Below are 18,834 nucleotides of genomic sequence, written 5' to 3'. Positions count from 1 at the left end.
ACCAACACTCACCGGAGCAAGGCTTACCACAGCCACACACAAACCTATACACCAACACTCACCGGAGCAAGGCTCACCACAGCCACACACAAACCTATACACCAACACTCACCGGAGCATGGCTCACGACAGCCACACACAAACCTATACACCAACACTCACCGGAGCATGGCTCACCACAGCCACACACAAACCTATACACCAACACTCACCGGAGCAAGGCTCACCACAGCCACACACAAACCTATACACCAACACTCACCGGAGCAAGGCTCACCACAGCCACACACAAACCTATACACCAACACTCACCGGAGCAAGGCTCACCACAGCCACACACAAACCTATACACCAACACTCACTGGAGCATGGCTCACCACAGCCACACACAAACCTATACACCAACACTCACCGGAGCATGGCTCACCACAGCCACACACAAACCTATACACCAACACTCACCGGAGCAAGGCTCACGACAGCCACACACAAACCTATACACCAACACTCACCGGAGCATGGCTCACCACAGCCACACACAAACCTATACACCAACACTCACCGGAGCAAGGCTCACCACAGCCACACACAAACCTATACACCAACACTCACCGGAGCATGGCTCACCACAGCCACACACAAACCTATACACCAACACTCACCGGAGCAAGGCTCACCACAGCCACACACAAACCTATACACCAACACTCACCGGAGCAAGGCTCACGACAGCCACACACAAACCTATACACCAACACTCACCGGAGCATGGCTCACGACAGCCACACACAAACCTATACACCAACACTCACCGGAGCAAGGCTCACGACAGCCACACACAAACCTACACACCAACACTCACTGGATCATGGCTCACGACAGCCACACACAAACCTATACACCAACACTCACCGGAGCATGGCTCACGACAGCCACACACAAACCTATACACCAACACTCACCGGAGCAAGGCTCACCACAGCCACACACAAACCTATACACCAACACTCACCGGAGCAAGGCTCACCACAGCCACACACAAACCTATACACCAACACTCACCGGAGCAAGGCTCACCACAGCCACACACAAACCTATACACCAACACTCACCGGAGCAAGGCTCACCACAGCCACACACAAACCTATACACCAACACTCACTGGAGCAAGGCTCACCACAGCCACACACAAACCTATACACCAACACTCACTGGAGCAAGGCTCACCACAGCCACACACAAACCTATACACCAACACTCACCGGAGCAAGGCTTACCACAGCCACACACAAACCTATACACCAACACTCACCGGAGCAAGGCTCACCACAGCCACACACAAACCTATACACCAACACTCACCGGAGCATGGCTCACGACAGCCACACACAAACCTATACACCAACACTCACTGGAGCATGGCTCACCACAGCCACACACAAACCTATACACCAACACTCACTGGAGCATGGCTCACGACAGCCACACACAAACCTATACACCAACACTCACCGGAGCAAGGCTCACGACAGCCACACACAAACCTATACACCAACACTCACCGGAGCAAGGCTTACCACAGCCACACACAAACCTATACACCAACACTCACTGGAGCAAGGCTCACGACAGCCACACACAAACCTACACACCAACACTCACCGGAGCATGGCTCACCACAGCCACACACAAACCTATACACCAACACTTACTGGAGCATGGCTCACCACAGCCACACACAAACCTATACACCAACACTCACCGGAGCAAGGCTCACCACAGCCACACACAAACCTATACACCAACACTCACCGGAGCAAGGCTTACCACAGCCACACACAAACCTATACACCAACACTCACCGGAGCAAGGCTCACGACAGCCACACACAAACCTATACACCAACACTCACCGGAGCATGGCTCACGACAGCCACACACAAACCTATACACCAACACTCACCGGAGCAAGGCTCACCACAGCCACACACAAACCTCTACACCAACACTCACTGGATCATGGCTCACGACAGCCACACACAAACCTATACACCAACACTCACCGGAGCATGGCTCACCGCAGCCAAAAGGTGGGAACAATCCAAACGTCCGTCAACACACAAACGAACAAAATATGGTGACTCTGTACCAAGGGCGCTATTCAGGCATCACGAGGAATGAAGTGCTGGTATGCCACATGACAGAGCCCTGAACACGGGACGCGAGTGGAAGGAACCAGTTACAAAGTCCATATACTGGTGACTCCACTGGTATGAAATTGCCCAGAACAGGCGAATCCACAGAGAGACGGAGAGCAGGCTAGTGTCAGCCTGGGGCTGCGCGACACGGGCAAAGGAGGAGTGACGCGAATGGGTGTGGGTTTCTTTACAGGTGACGAAGAAATTCTGGAATTAGACTGTGGGTGTGGTTCCACTGCTCTGTGAAAAGACTAAGAAAACCACTGCACGTACACTTAGGTGGGTGAATTGCATAGCATGTGCCATACAGCTCAAGAAGCTGCTGTACCAGAACTCTGGACCAAGGGGGCATGGGGTCCGCTGGACACTGACAATGCTCTGCTTCTGACCCAGTGCTGCCTGCACAGCTGGACAGAAGCCCATCGTGGGCCACTCAGGACCCACATTCACGTATGCTGCTTGGATAAGAGTGGGAAGAATTGGGAATTAGATGGCGGTGTGTGTCTAAGCATACAGGCTGCTCCGAGGACCTTACTGGCCTGCTGCTCAGAGCTGCAGGCCAAGAGAAAAGTGCTGGGCTGGCGTCGTGGAGAGGCAGTAAAGCCACGGCCTGCGACACCCACATCCCATATGGGTGCTGGTTCAAGTCCTGGCTGCTCTACTTCCAGTCCAGCTCCCGGCTAATGTTCCGGGAAAAGCAGCGGAGGATGGTCCCAGTGCTTGGGCCGTTGCTACCCACTGTGAGAGACTGGATGAAGCTCCTGGCTTCGGTCTGGCCCAGCCTTGGCCATTGCAAGCACTTGGGGAGTAAAGCTGAGGTTGAAAATGTCTGTCTATCCCTCTCTCTCTGCAACTCTGCCTTTCAAACAAATAAATAAATCTTTACAAAAAACAACAAAAACAAAGAAAAACACCCACGCGTCAGGCCAGGGCCTCTTCCTCTTGGAAGCCACCAAGCCTCAGCACCATCCTGCCCGGAAGGGGACAGAGGTCACCACGGCGCCAAAGCCAGCTCTTGTTGTGGTTTCAGCTTCTTTGAAGGACGGGTGAGGAGCCACATCTGGGAAACGCTTTGTTCCTACTGCTCGGAGGTGCCAGGCAGGAGGGGAGGGACTGGCCTGCCGGGTTCTCTGCCCGGCATCGTTCTCTGATCTGAGGTCGGCCACTGATGCTGGCTGTTGGCCCTGGGCACACACAGAGAGGAGAGGAGAGGGCCCCCGAACAGGACTCTTCTTGCGGGGAGAGGACAGCTCCTCCGGTGGCTACGAGCAGGGCATGTGGCATCAGTGCTCACAGAGCACGCTGGGCTGAGACTCAGAGAGTGGCTCTAGGGGCCAGCTGTCCTTGGTGGGAGCCAATGCAAGCTGGGAAGGAAGGCTTCCTGGAAGAGGAGGTCCCAGGGCAGGGAGTGAAGAGAGCCTGGGCAGAGCCTCCCTGGCCCTGCCTGCCTGCAGCTTTCCCGCACACCTACCCACCCTCCTCTGCCCCTGGTGGTTGTGACACTGTGGGTCACGCTACCTGTTCCACAGATAAGGAAACGGAGACGTGCAGTGCTGGGGGCAGAGGAAGCTGCATGACACCCCGAAACACAAGAACCTGTGTGTGCACTGGACAGCCCCTCGCTGACTGTATGGGGCTGGGCACCACCTGTGGGAATGAGGGGGCTGGGCCTGACGGAGGGGCACTGGCCAGGGGCTGCGTCCACATTCAGGGGCTCCCTGTCCTCTGCCGTTTCCCCGGAGCCCTGCCCAGCAGAACCACGCAAGCCTGGCTCTGACCTATCATTCTCCACTGCCCTGGCTGCCGGTCACGGCTCAGTCTCCCCGCTGAGCCAGTAGCTTCTCATGACCATTGCTCCTGGCGCATGATGTACTCTGTGACCCTACGTGAGGTCAGGGCCAGGTGCAGGCTGCCAGTTCACCGATAGGACGACACCTACGAGTGGCAGTCGCTGACGAAGAGCCTGGCCCCAGCCTTGGACTTGGCGTATGACTCAGGACTGTCCTGTGTCCCTGTGACAGAGCTGATGCATACGGTACCTGTGTGTGTACACACATGTGCGGCATGTATGTGTGTGCATGCAGGAGCCAAGGGCCCACTGGTTCAGTGGACATGTAGAGAGCCAGCCTGCCCAGAGTCAGCGCTAGAGACAGAGGCCCCAGAGGCTTAGATGAGAACTGGAGAGACACTGTGGGGAGGGCCTACCCGTGGTGCGCATGGAGAAGCTCGTGCCGGGGGCGACACAGCTCGAGGACCAGAGGCATCTGGGGAGGTGGGCACCGTACAGGTCCTCAGACTCCCCCAAAACACAGGGCCTCTCACTGGCTGTGCCTGACAGCTCATTAAAGCCACGTTCTCATAAATGCAAAGAGGAAACTATAAAACTCTCAAGAGGAGACACAGGCGTAAGTCTTCATGACCTTGGATTAGACAATAGTTTTAGAGTCATGACACCAAAAGCACAAGCAACAAAAGCAAAAAAAAAGATAAATTGGACCTCATTAAAATTAATGACTTTTGTGCTTCAAAGACCATTAAAAAAAAACCCCACTGTGTGGCAGAGGAAATATTGTAAATAATACATCTTATAAGGGATTTGTATCTAGATTATATATTAAAAAAACTCCTACAGCTCAGTAACAAAGGGACAAACAACCTTATTAGAAAATGGGCAAAGGGGGCCGGCACTGTGGCACAGTGGGTTAATGCCCTGGCCTGAAGCGCCGGCATCCCATATGGGTGCCGGTTCGAGACCCGACTGCTCCACTTCCAATCCAGCTCTCTGCTATGGCCTGGGAAAGCAGAAGATGGCCCAAGTCCTTGGGCCCCTGCACCCGCGTGGGAGACCCGGAGGAGTCTCCTGGCTCCTGGCTTTGGATTGGCGCAGCTCCAGCCATTGTGGCCAATTGGGGAGTGAACCATCGGATGGAAGACCTCTTTCTCTCTCTCTGCCTCTCCTCCCTCTGCTGTGTAACTCTGACTTTCAAATAAATAAATAAATAAATCTTTAAAAAATAATGAGCAAAGGACTTGAGTGGACACTTCTCCAAAGAAGACACACAATGGGCAGTGAAAATCAAAAGTGCAATGAGATGCTGCTTCGTACCCACCAGGGTGGTTGAAAAGACGGACGACAGCGAGTGCTGGTGAGGACGTGGAAGTGGAATGCTCACGTGCTTCTGGGGAACGTGGGATGGAGCAGCTGCCGTGGCAGAGTCTGGCGGTTCCCCCGGGAGCTACGCTCAGAGTTCCCATGTGACCCAGCAGTTGCCCTCCCGGTTCCATGTCCAAGAAGAGGAAAACAAAGTCCACACAAAAACCTTACTGGTTAACCTTCACACCAGCACCACTGGCCTGAGCCATAAGGCGGAAACTGCACAGCTGCCCATCAGCAGAGGAGTGGGCACAACATGTGGCCGGTCCCACACACAACCCAGCCGCCCATCAGCAGAGGAGTGGGCACAACATGGCCGGTCCCACACACAACCCAGCCGCCCATCAGCAGAGGAGTGGGCACAACATGGCCGGTCCCACACACAACCCAGCCGCCCATCAGCAGAGGAGTGGGCACAACATGGCCGGTCCCACACACAACCCAGCCGCCCATCAGCAGAGGAGTGGGCACAACATGGCCGGTCCCACACACAACCCAGCCGCCCATCAGCAGAGGAGTGGGCACAACATGGCCGGTCCCACACACAACCCAGCCGCCCATCAGCAGAGGAGTGGGCACAACATGGCCGGTCCCACACACAACCCAGCCGCCCATCAGCAGAGGAGTGGGCACAACATGGCCGGTCCCACACACAACCCAGCCGCCCATCAGCAGAGGAGTGGGCACAACATGGCCGGTCCCACACACAACCCAGCCGCCCATCAGCAGAGGAGTGGGCACAACATGGCCGGTCCCACACACAACCCAGCCGCCCATCAGCAGAGGAGTGGGCACAACATGGCCGGTCCCACACACAACCCAGCCGCCCATCAGCAGAGGAGTGGGCACAACATGGCCGGTCCCACACACAACCCAGCCGCCCATCAGCAGAGGAGTGGGCACAACATGGCCGGTCCCACACACAACCCAGCCGCCCATCAGCAGAGGAGTGGGCACAACATGGCCGGTCCCACACACAACCCAGCCGCCCATCAGCAGAGGAGGGGGCACAACATGGCCGGTCCCACACACAACCCAGCCGCCCATCAGCAGAGGAGTGGGCACAACATGGCCGGTCCCACACACAACCCAGCCGCCCATCAGCAGAGGAGTGGGCACAACATGGCCGGTCCCACACACAACCCAGCCGCCCATCAGCAGAGGAGGGGGCACAACATGGCCGGTCCCACACACAACCCAGCCGCCCATCAGCAGAGGAGTGGGCACAACATGGCCGGTCCCACACACAACCCAGCCGCCCATCAGCAGAGGAGGGGGCACAACATGGCCGGTCCCACACACAACCCAGCCGCCCATCAGCAGAGGAGTGGGCACAACATGGCCGGTCCCACACACAACCCAGCCGCCCATCAGCAGAGGAGTGGGCACAACATGTGGCCGGTCCCACACACAACCCAGCCGCCCATCAGCAGAGGAGTGGGCACAACATGGCCGGTCCCACACACAACCCAGCCGCCCATCAGCAGAGGAGTGGGCACAACATGTGGCCGGTCCCACACACAACCCAGCCGCCCATCAGCAGAGGAGTGGGCACAACATGGCCGGTCCCACACACAACCCAGCCGCCCATCAGCAGAGGAGTGGGCACAACATGGCCGGTCCCACACACAACCCAGCCGCCCATCAGCAGAGGAGTGGGCACAACATGGCCGGTCCCACACACAACCCAGCCGCCCATCAGCAGAGGAGTGGGCACAACATGGCCGGTCCCACACACAACCCAGCCGCCCATCAGCAGAGGAGTGGGCACAACATGGCCGGTCCCACACACAACCCAGCCGCCCATCAGCAGAGGAGTGGGCACAACATGTGGCCGGTCCCACACACAACCCAGCCGCCCATCAGCAGAGGAGTGGGCACAACATGGCCGGTCCCACACACAACCCAGCCGCCCATCAGCAGAGGAGGGGGCACAACATGGCCGGTCCCACACACAACCCAGCCGCCCATCAGCAGAGGAGGGGCACAACATGGCCGGTCCCACACACAACCCAGCCGCCCATCAGCAGAGGAGTGGGCACAACATGGCCGGTCCCACACACAACCCAGCCGCCCATCAGCAGAGGAGTGGGCACAACATGGCCGGTCCCACACACAACCCAGCCGCCCATCAGCAGAGGAGTGGGCACAACATGGCCGGTCCCACACACAACCCAGCCGCCCATCAGCAGAGGAGTGGGCACAACATGTGGACGGTCCCATACACAACCCAAGAAACGAAGCGCCAACTCCTGCCACAACACGGAGGAGCCTTGGGAGCAGGATGCTGAGTGACAGACACCAGACACCGAGGGCCACGTACCACAGAAGGGGTACTCAAGAAAGGCTGTGGAGAAATGGAATTAACTGAAACCCACACTATGTTCTTCATAACACGCTCTCCCCACAAGCTTTTGATAGGCAGAGTTAGACAGTGAGAGAGAGAGGGAGAGACAGAGAGAAAGGTTTTCCTTCCGTTGGTTCACCCCCTAAATGGCTGCTATGGCTGGTGCGCTACGCCAATCTGAAGCCAGGAGCCAGGTGCTTCCTCCTGGTCTCCCATGCGGGTGCAGGGCCCAAGCACTTGGGCCATCCTCCACTGCCTTCCCAGGCCACAGCAGAGAGCTGGACTGGAAGAGGAGCAACTGGGACTAGTACCTGGTGCCCCAACTGGGACTAGAACCCGGGGTGCCAGCACCGCAGGTGGAGGATTAGCCTAGTGAGCTGCGGCGCCGGCCACCCCCACAAGCTTTTGAAGACCCTGCGAATGCTTCTACCAACATGGACTTTCCAGGATAGAGATACAGAGCAGATAAGGGGGGCCCCGGGTCAGGGGGAGATGGAGAGCGACTTCTTTTTGGGGAAATAAATAAAAACGTCCTAAGATCGACTGTGGTGATGGCTGCACGACTCCGAATGTGCTCAAAACCATTGAGCTGTGTGCTTTAGATGAGAGGATCAGGGGGAGTGAGACTCGCACCTCAATACAACTGTTACAGAACAAGACACACAGCACTCACCCCTGCCTCTCTGTACACATGGAAATCTAAGAGATAAAATGAGTGGGCGGGGCCTCAGTGGCGCTGAGGGGGATGACCCGGGTCACCTGGAGGTGTCTCTGCCACGGTGCCCTTCCCAGTGCCCGGGAGCTCAGCCTTCTGCTCGTGTTTGAGCTGCCCAGCACCTGTTTCCATGGTGACGTGGCGGCCTTGCCAAAGCCATCTTGGGTCAGTTCCTGAACAGCAGGTGCAGCACCGGTCCCAGCTGCACACACACACACACCTGTGCACACAGACACGTATGTGCACACAGGTGCTCCCGATGGCACTATCTCACTCCCGGGCACGGCCCCCTCTAGGGCACTAAGGTGTGCTCCATCTCCAAGGCTCAGAGTGACGGAGTCCCCTTCAGCAGAAAAGGAAAAGGCCTCGGCTGAGGCCCCAGACGGGGTCTGAGCAGGTGCAGGCAATCCCCTCCCTCTCAGAACTCCGGCAGTGTGGGTCAGATCTGCTGTGAAGGGTGCTCCGGTCCCTGGACGCTGTCTCACCTGCCTTTCCCAGTGGCTCTGTTTATCCACGGCTGCGCTGAGCACATCCCATGGTTGTTCCCCTTCGGTTACAGAGCACGCCTTGAAAAGCGTGCAGCATGGCTGTTATTCCCAATTTGCAGATGAGACAGTGTCGAGGCTAGGCGGGGGGTTACTTGTCCAAGTCTGCAGTTACTAAACTGTGCAAAGCCAGCCTCGACCTCAGCCAGACCTGCTTGATGCCAGGGCCTGCTCAGCCCACGGCACTGAGTTGCCACAAGGCAGGCTACCTGGCACCAGGTAAGTGCTGGGCAAGTGGGTACTGAACAAACAAATGGATTCTAGGCCCAGCTCTGTGCAAAACTCCCTCTTGTCCTGGACAAGCAATTTCTTTTCTTTGGTCTCAGTTTCCCAAAACTAGAAGTGAGGTCCGACCTACCTATCACCCGCGTCCTGGACCAGCAGCTGACGTGCTCCCCCAACCCTGATTTCTGTTACCCAGAACCTCGGGGCATGACCTCATTTGGAAATGGGTCTTTGCAGGTGTAACTGGAGTGATGCAGCCACAAGCCAAGGAATGCCTGGAGTGGGTAGAAGACAAGGAGGGGAGCCTCTCCCTGGGCTTCGGGACGGAGGGAGTGTGGCCCTGCAGACACCTTGACTTTGGCTTCTGGCCTCCTGAGCTGTGAGACAATCGATCCCTGTGGTTTTAGCTCACCCAGTTTGTGGTATTTGGTACAGCCATCCCTGGAAGTGCATGTACGGGCCAGAGGCCAGGCTGCCTATGGGAGACCCTGGGGGCTGAGATCAGGCCCCTCCTGCCTTGTAGGGTGCAGAAGGACCAAGGAAGGCTGGAGACGTGGCAGCGGGATTGCACAGAAGCCCCTGCCCTCAGCCTGAGTCACCCCCAGGCCCTCCAGGGAAAGCCAGCATGCCCACCCCGGTAGCTCAAAGGCTCTGGGAGGACCCTTCCGGCCTCATCCATCTCAGGCCCTCCAGGGAAAGCCAGCATGCCCACCCCGGTAGCTCAAAGGCTCTGGGAGGACCCTTCCGGCCTCATCCATCTCAGGCCCTCCAGGGAAAGCCAGCATGCCCACCCTGGTAGCTCAAAGGCTCTGGGAGGACCCTTCCAGCCTCATCCATCTCAGCGGCCCCTGGCAGTCCCAGCATTCCTTGCACCGTGACTGCACCTCTTCAACCTCTGGCTCTGTCCTCCTTTGTTTCTCTGTCCTCTCCTCTCCTTAAGGGGACAAGAGTCATTCAGCCTAGGGCCACCCTAAATCCAGGACGACGTCATCTCAGGGTCTGTAACTAATTACACCTTTGGACACTGGTCAATCCGCTGGTGACCATTCGCAGAAGCCTCCTGTTAGCTTCAGCCTGCTGGTGGGGTACACGGGAACACCCACCTGCCAGCCAGGTGAGCCCCTTTGCCTCCCATCCAGCCACTTCCCCAGCGTGCAGTGACTCTTGGGCTGGCCACAGCACTCTTGGCCTTGCTGCTCACATGCCGGCCTCCTGCTGTGTGTGTCTGAGTCTTGGGGTGGGTGGGACCGTGTAGGAACAGTAAGGGTCTCAGAGGCCAGCTGTGCACACTTGGGCAAGTCCCTCAGAGTCTCTGAGCCTCCGGCTCTCACCTGGGAAGTAGGGGTGAACACCACCAACCCCACAGGTCATGGTGATGTACTTCAGGCTTGGGCACGGGGCTGCCATCACCAGGTGGTGGTTACGGGTGGCTACTGCCACTCACAGGAGGGCTGCCCAGGGGTGCGGGACCACAGTTAGTGACAGAGCCGCAGGGCCCCAGCACTGTCCCCAGGCTGGTGCTCCCCACACAACACCTCGGTGCCTCTGTGAGGGAGATGGCACGTTGGCTGAACAAGTCCATGCATTCTAGTCCCAGCTGTCACCGGAAACTCTGGGCCTGGCACTCCCAGGAGTAGGCAGCGTCCCCCACGCTGACCTCTGGCTCTCCCTGCCTCCCGACCCAGCTGCGGCTGTCACGCCACCTAGCATCCAGCTCTGTTGATCCTCTCTGTTCTCTGACCACACGGGACACCACCTGCTCATCTCTGCTGGCCACTCCCATAGGCAGTGCTGCGTTGCCTCCCCCAGAGACGGCGCCTATGGCCAGCACAGCAAGGCCCAGCTACCCTGGGGCTGATGAAGTCGGGGAAAGATGCAAAAACCAAGGAACCCCCAGGGCAGCAGCTCTTGGAGCTGTCCAGGGTCCTGGCCAAGCCGCCTCTGCTCACTGCCCTTCTCAGATGGACAGCTCTCTCCTGGCCATGCTGACTGCTGGTTTTAAACCTCTAACACCACACACCCTGAGGGCTGCTCAGGGACGGTGCATGGCTCCCCAACATGTGAGCTCGGCCCTTGCGGTTCAGAGGGCAGGCCCCTTCTCTGGCACCCCCAAGTTGGTGAGCAGCAGGGGCAGGACACGAACCAAAGCCTCTTTGTCCTTTTCTAGAGAAACGTGGCGTGAGGCTCAGCTCAGAACACGTGTGCCGCTGGGGTGCTTGGCCTGGATCCTGTGTGAACACCCACTTCCCCGTCTCCCACACCCTCCCGGCTCCTGCCTGTACTGGGTGGGCCGCATCCCAGTCTGTGTCCTGGAGAAGAGGCAGGAAGGCCTCCACTCAACTCTGCCCGGGGCACAGGGCAGGCAGCAAAGCCTGCTGAGGGCAGCGTTGTTCTAACGCCGTCGCTGAGCAGTATACGTGTAAGGAAAGGGAGAGCTGTGGTTGACACGTCTCACACCCGCCAACCCGTAGCATGCAGCGGTGATGCGGGCCCCAGGATCCAAGGCAGGGGAGACAAAGATGGAGCAGGAGCGGGGTCTTGGGTCTCGGGAGCAGACCGGCTGGTGGGGCTGGGAAGAGCGAGCACCCACAGGCCCTGCAAGGAGGAGCAACCCCGCTGGCCTCGGGGGGTGGGCAGGACCCCAGGAGGTGGCAGGGGAGCTGTCACTGGGAGTCTTTGTGACAGAAAGTGTGAGGTGAGTGTTGGAGTTGCAGACCACATCAGGGTTGGCCTTCTCTTCAGCCATGGGGGTCACAGCTCACAGCACTGCTAACCAGGACCCTCTTGGAGGGGGTGGGGGAAGCTGGGGGTGTGGGGTAGAGCTCAGCAGGGGGCGAGTGCCTCACAACCCTGCTTGTCCCGATTCAGGAGGGGGGCCTCCTCACCCTCTCCCATCGTCTCGCCCCCTGTCTGCCACGTACTTTTCACCTGTGGGCTGACAGCAGCTTCCCCCCAACCCACCAAGGCCAGGGAGGCACCTGGGAGCCAATGGGTCTCAGCTCCAAGCCTACCTCTCAGGGCCTCGATTTCCCCATCTGTAAAATGGGAAAGAGGCTGTGCTCTGTGAAGGCTGGCTCACATTACCGATGAAGAAACAGGCGTGGAGAGGCTCACCTGCTTCCTCTCCAGAGCTGCAACTCAAACCAGGGTCAGCCTGGTCTGCAGCTGCTCCAACTGGCCACACCCCTCAGCTCTGTGGTAATCTGAAAATGACGACCCTACACCTCAGCTCCAAGACCTACATCTACCTCTGGGGCCTCTGACTCTGAACACAGAAGTCCGAGCTCCTCTGTTCAGAATTGGCCACAAGGCCTTCACCACGAAGACTCGATTCCGCTCTCCTGTCCTGCCTGTGTAGGCCAAGAGGAAAGTCTAGGGGATGACAGCCGGGTGGCTGGGCAGAGCCTGGGGTCCCTCCACAGCAGGAACCTTGTCCTAGATGAGGAAGCTGCGCTGGCACTCAGAGCAGCTTGAGAGGCGTGTCACGGCCCTCTGGGGCCCGAGGGCACCCCTGAAGCTGATGAGAACTGGAGTGTGGGTGTACAAGTGCAGCTCCCTTGCCCTACCCCACATGCAAGTCCTCATCCCAGAAACACCCTGCCTGGCTTCCCTTTCCTGTCTGAACAGGGGAGATGCACACTCACAGGCCTGCCCACCGGAAGAAGCACGGAGGAAGACCCTGGAAGCTCAGAGCTCCAGAGTTGAGTCCAACAAGCACTTAGGGGTGTGACAGGGTTGACGCTCACGACCTGCAATGCAGGGGGGCGTTTCCCTCCACCATAACCACAGCTAACAGCTCAGCACTCAGCCACACACACCGCACGCGTGGGCTCATGGATGAGGTCTGGGTGGAAGAAGATCTAAGGATAACACAGGGCCAGAGAGGCTGAATGACAACCTTCACTGGGAGGCACAAGGAGACACCACGGAGATGGCAGGTGTCTCCAGGTGCCCAGACTTAGAGGGGATTCTTTTTATAAAGATTTATTTATTTATTTGAAAGGCAGAGTTACAGAGTTACAGAGGAAAAGGATACACACACACACACACACATACATAGAGAGAGAGAGAGGAAGAGAGAGATCCTCCACCCACTGGTTTACTCTCCAGATGGCCGCAAAGGCCAGGGCTGGGCCAGGCTGAAGCCAGGAGCCAAGAGCTTCGTCCAGCTCTCCCAAGCACTTAGGCCATCTTCTGCTGCTTTCCCAGGCACATTAGCAGGGAGCTGGATCAGAAGCGGAGCAGCTAGGACTTGAAGAGGTGCCCATATGGGATGCCAGCATCATAGGTAGCAGCTTAACCTGTTAGGCCACAATGTTGGCCCCTGGAGGTGATTCTACACTCAAGAAAGATCTGGGGACAGACATCTGGCCCATGGTTAAGATGCCAGTTGGGACGCCTGCATCCCACATCACAGGGCCTGGGTCTGAGTTCTGGCCCTGTTCCGGATTCCAGCTTCTTGCTAATGTCCACTCTGGAAGGAAATGATGGCTCAAGGACTTGGGTCCCTGCCACCCACGTGGGAGACCTGCTCCTGGAATCCACCTGGCCCAGTCTCAGCTATTGGGCATCTGAGGAGTGAACCAGTGGATGGGAGAGCTCTCTCTGTCTCTTAAGAAAAAAGAGAAAAGCTTTGGGATGTCCTAGAGGCAAGAGTTCGGTGCTCTCAGCCAGACAGATGTCCACCACAGGAGACTGCGTGCAGCCGGGGCTGCCTGCTGGCCTTGGGGTTGGGGATTGACAAGCCACCAGCAGTGCTGGCCGATGAGCCTGCTCCTTGAAGTGCTGAGCTCTTTACGGAGTGCTCAGAGCTGGGGGGCTGGTCTACACCCCTTTTCCTCCCCACTCTCTGGAATAATTAAGGGGTAAGTGGTGCAAGAAGGAACTGAGTGGCACTTTGAAGCAGCTCAGAGCAAACAGTCCCCAGGGAGGCCGGGTGCCCCTCCTGTTCTCTTCCAGCCAAGCCGCCTGTATGGAGATCCCGGCCAAACCCTTGGATCTCCCGGGAAGGGGGTGCTGTAGGGACTCCAGGCTCTGTCCCAGTGCACAACTACCTCCTCGGACCCAGGCTGAAGGAGGGAGTCCACACGCAAACCCAGGGAAGGGTGGGGAGACCCTGCCAGCCAGGCCCTCTCTCTGCAGACTGGCTGAATCTGACGTTGGGATTAGAGGCTGCACAACAAGAACCTGGACCAGGGCAGTCCCCCGGGGAGGCAGGGACCAGAGGCCCTGACGAGCCCAGAGAAGCTGAGCCAGGCCTTGAGCAGCTTTGTCCCCAGTGTGGGAGGCCTCACCTGGAGGGAAGCTGCCGGGCTGGGCAGAGGCCAGGCACTGGGGCTGAGCAGGAGCTGGGACGAGGAACACACGGACCCTGGGACCCAAACCCCTGTTCCACATTGTTCAGATGCTGAACGGGGAGAGTGGCGACGTCTCCAGGGAGTAGGGAGTCTCCTCGGGTTTGTCACAGAAACCTGCCAGCACCCCTGAACTTGTGTGCCGCTCTGTACATCAGCCATGTCTCCTACACTGCTGTTGTGAGGGCACCAGGGTAGCGAGGAGAGTGCAGGCCTGGAGGAGGGAGACAGGCTGTGTGCTGCTGGGCAAGTCGCTCAACCTCTCTGAGCCTCACACCCTCCTGTCTGTCCAGTGGGGTGTAGGAACTGAATGCGGTGCTCCCATAGTGTCACAGTGTGGACGTGGGGCCTTCGGGAGGTGACCAGGTTTAGGTGAAGTCACGAGGAGGGGGCCCTTGTACGGAGATCAGCATCCTTTGAAGAACAGGGAGAGACGCCGGAGCCGCCCGTCTTGGACAAGCCAGGGAGGGAGCCCTTGCCCGGGACTGAACCTGCTACGGCCCCCATGACTGCTCCCGCGCAAAGCGCCAGACTACAGGATCACAGGACTGTAGCTGACTAAGACGGGGTGAGCCCGGTCAGCAAGAGGATGGGTGCTGAGCACAAGGGAGAGTGCCAGCATCCTAGGTGCCGAGGACACCGCCCTGGCAGAACAGTGCCATGCCACAGACACCCTCAGGACACCCTGTGTGCTGCGCGGTGATCGGAAGCCACAAGTCCAGCACGATTCAGGCCTGTCTCAGGAGTCGGGGGGCAGACCCTGTGCTGTGAAGGCCACGCCCCCACCCCTCGGCCTGCGACCCACCTGGATCATGTACAGCTGGGCGATGCGGTACTCCTCCACGGTCATCGGCAGGGGGATCCGATACTCCTTTATGATCATCTTGGAGTCCAAGCCTTCCCGCCAAGGGAACTGCGAGGGGAAATTCTTCCTAGCAGAGGTTCCTTAAATGACCATGGCCGAATTCACCAGGGACCCCTGAGAGAGGACAAGGAGAGAGGAAATGTCGGTCACTTTGTGCAAAGGCTGTGGACGCCACGGCACGGAGGGCAGGCCTGGTCTAGACCCAAGGCTGCAATTCTGGTCTCGACTCCAGCGTGAGCCGCTCATGGACCTCGGGCGAGTTCCCTCGCCTCTCTGCGGCACAGACCGAGCGAGGGGCTGTGTGTGACTCTAGTTTACCAGTAGCCGCGAGGAATGCCGCCCCGCTGGCAGGGGCTGGGAAGAACGCCATGCTCCGTTTCACTCACAGAATGCAGGGCAAAGGCCCCTCCCCCCAAAGACCCCGCGCATGGCTGGTCATGGGGAAGGAGGCAGGGAAGACAAAACTGAAAAACAGATGCAAGAGATAGGAAAATCAGCAGGTTGAGCCCCTGGGTGCCGGGGCCATCGGCTACGCCGGCAGCGCGCGGTGCAGACGGCACTGCTGCATCTTGGCAGAGACCCCTGGGTGAGCTAAAGGTTGGTTCCAGTTCAGTCCAGCAATAAGCACTGACTGGCACCTATTCTATTGCTAATACGGGGTTAAGTCTTGGAGGTGAAGAGAGAAAGAAGATAAGCAAATAGTGTTCTTGGGAACTTCCATTTAAGGTGACAGAAAATGGATTTGAGGAAGATGTGCACCTTTGGCAATGGCATTTTTCCAGAAGACCCCTGGAAGGGGTCACACCCTCAGTTCCTGGCGCTGAGGTCTCCCAGGGCAGCCCCTGCTCTGCTGGCTGAGCCCCACTGTGAGTGGCCTCTGTCACCTGCGGAGGCCCCGCACTCCTGCCTTTGGGGAGGGGCAGAATCGGGACAGTGTTTTACAAAGAGCACTGAGGCCAGAGGTCAGTGAGGATCCATGGTGACCGGGGCAGGATACCGGCAGAGCGGTGAGAGCAGGGTCCCAGCCAGCCAGGCAGCTTCCCCACGGTGCCGGTCCATTCCGGGCGTGTAAGTGTCACCCAGGCGCTGAGGGAAACAAACTTGCTAGAACGCCCGGGAAGATGGGCACATGGGGCGACAGGAATTCTTTATGAGGCCCTGTTGGGAGACGGGGGCGGGTCGGGGGCAAGATGTCGCTTCCCCTCAGACGACCCTGTTTGTTAACTTCTGCACAGGAGGCAGACCATCAGCCCAAAGACTGCCGCCACCCAACTCAAACACTCACCTCCCGTCGCTCTAAATACAGTCCAAATACACGCCAATATAGCCAGTGGGCGCCCCTCAATTCACACACCCCTAAATCACACCCAACATCTGCTGGCCACAGACAAGACAAATCCTGGAGCCATGAAAGACCCCAGATTTATATCCGAAGCCTCCCTCCCGCTCCCCTCGCCCTGGGGGGTCCAGTCCTCTCTGCACCCTGTGGGTGGCCTCACAAACAGCCACGCTGTACCTGCTTCCAGGGAGGGGCTTTCCCTCGCAGGTACCTGCCCACAGGCTGCCCAACAGAGCTAACAGTAAAGTGACAACTGCCGCTCATTCACCCCCAAAATCCACAGACCTACCACAGAGCAGAGGCACGGAACCCCCAAAGGCTGTGCTCGGATGAGACAGCACCTGTGCTGGGGAGAAGTCAGCACAGTCAGTCCAACTGCCAGTGGAGACAGCAAAGGGGAGACCGAGGCTCCCTGGGCCGGGAGCTTTTGCACATCATTCTTCACTGCCCAGGACTGCCCACCCCGGAGGTCCTACAGGCGCCACACAGGCACGGGCACTCCTTGACTGCTGGGGTGCGTACAGGCCCAGGCTGACCTGAGCAAGCCTCACATGGTGATCTAACTGCAGGGAGCTCACACACAACCCCCAGGTTCTGCAGAAACCCCAGGAGGCTACGCAGTCTGGCCTTCTGGGGTCTTCACTGCGCTGTACAGAACAGTCTGCCCACGCTCACTTCCTCCCAGATCAGCCAGTCCCCTTCTCTTGGCGTCTCGGGCCATCAGGCGTTGTTGTGGGTGCACGGGATTGGAGCAAGGCAGAACCCCTGGTGGAGGACTAAGTGTATTCCGTGAACACCTCCATCTCCTTAGATGACAGCCGGGGGCTCTGTGAGCACCTGTCTGGAACATCCCACACACAAGCTGCCAGTTGAGCTGTGGTCACGCAGATGCTGTCCACACCTGTACATGCAGAGAGACACAGAGCCAGGGGCCCCAGAGGCCTCTGGGTGGCTCCTACTGCCCAGGCAGGACTGGGCTGGGAGGCAAAGCCTAGGACTGACCGGGGGGCAGCCACATGACTGTTCTGAGGACCATCGGACTGTGATGGGGGCAGTGTTCATCTCTGAGTCCTGAGTGGACTCAAGAAAGGCTCTTCAGGTCTGCTGGAGTCTGCTGGTAGCACTGGGAGCAGGTGGGAGAAGGACCCTGAGGTCTGCTGGAGTCTGCTGGTAGCACTGGGAGCAGGTGGGAGAAGGACCCTGAGGTCTGCTGGATTCTGCTGGTAGCACTGGGAGCAGGTGCGAGAAGAACCTGCTCCAACAGCAGGGATTGCATGAGCAAAGGCCCTGAGGGAGAAACACAATACAGCAGAAGCAGTCTTCCTCTAGTGCACCCCTAGAATGGCCAAGCTGGGTCCTGGGGAGATGAGGGGCTAGGCACGCTGAGGCCACCCCACAACCACTTGCCTCAGAGGAGGAGAGGGCTGGAGGCTGACCCCAGGCATTCCCCATGGCCTGTGTGACTGCTCACCCATGTGCTCGTTGGGAGAGGTTCAGGAACAGGTTTGGGGCAGGACCAGGGTGGACTGAGGCTCACTAGCATCAGGCTGCACATTTTCACCCAGAAGCCAACGGCATCCTGCAAAGTAGCTCCTGGGAAGACCTTGCTCACTACACATCTGTGGGGGCTCCTCTCTCAGAAGGCACAGGGCTCAGCTCCCGGAAGAGGGACAGAGCTGGGGAACAGGCCTGAGTGATGTCTCAGCCTGATGACTTTGGGAAATGTCTTTCCAGGAACTCATGCCAAAGGCACCAGCAGCCCCCATCTGGTCAGGTACTTGCATCTCCTGATTAGAAGCAAGGCCAGGCCTGTTTCTTTCTAGCCACACCTGCATCAGGACACCTGACGTTGGCTAGGTGGCACAGTAACACTTGTTTCCCTATCCTCCCCAGAAAGGACTCTTCGTTCTCTCTCTCTCTCTCTCTCTCTCTCTCTCTCTCTCTCTCTCTCTCCCCATCTCTCCCTACCAAATAATAAAAAAAAATTTTAAGGTTTATTTATTTGAAAGTCAGAGTTATAGAGGGAGAGGGAGAGCGAGAGGGAGAGAGACAGAGAATCCTCCATCTACTGGTTCATCCCCCAGATGGCCGCA

The 18,834-nt window shown here is 58.1% G+C and overlaps 1 protein-coding gene across 5 annotated transcripts in view; it reads right to left on the bottom strand.

Annotated features, from left to right (window-relative positions):
- PITPNM2 (phosphatidylinositol transfer protein membrane associated 2) overlaps nt 1-18,834 on the bottom strand; it is a 159,156-nt gene that overhangs the window by 33,850 nt on the left and 106,472 nt on the right. For all 5 annotated transcript variants that reach the window (XM_062181974.1, XM_062181975.1, XM_062181977.1 and 2 more), the window contains exon 3: nt 15,343-15,516. In XM_062181974.1, the coding sequence (XP_062037958.1) occupies nt 15,343-15,420 (78 nt within the window). In that variant the 5' untranslated portion in view covers nt 15,421-15,516. The remainder of the gene's footprint in view (nt 1-15,342; nt 15,517-18,834) is intronic.

This window comes from Lepus europaeus, chromosome 23 (assembly GCF_033115175.1).
Source record: "Lepus europaeus isolate LE1 chromosome 23, mLepTim1.pri, whole genome shotgun sequence".
NCBI lineage: Eukaryota > Metazoa > Chordata > Mammalia > Lagomorpha > Leporidae > Lepus > Lepus europaeus.
The sequence above is the reverse complement of the archived record's forward strand: the minus strand, read 5'-3'. Positions and strand labels throughout refer to the sequence as shown.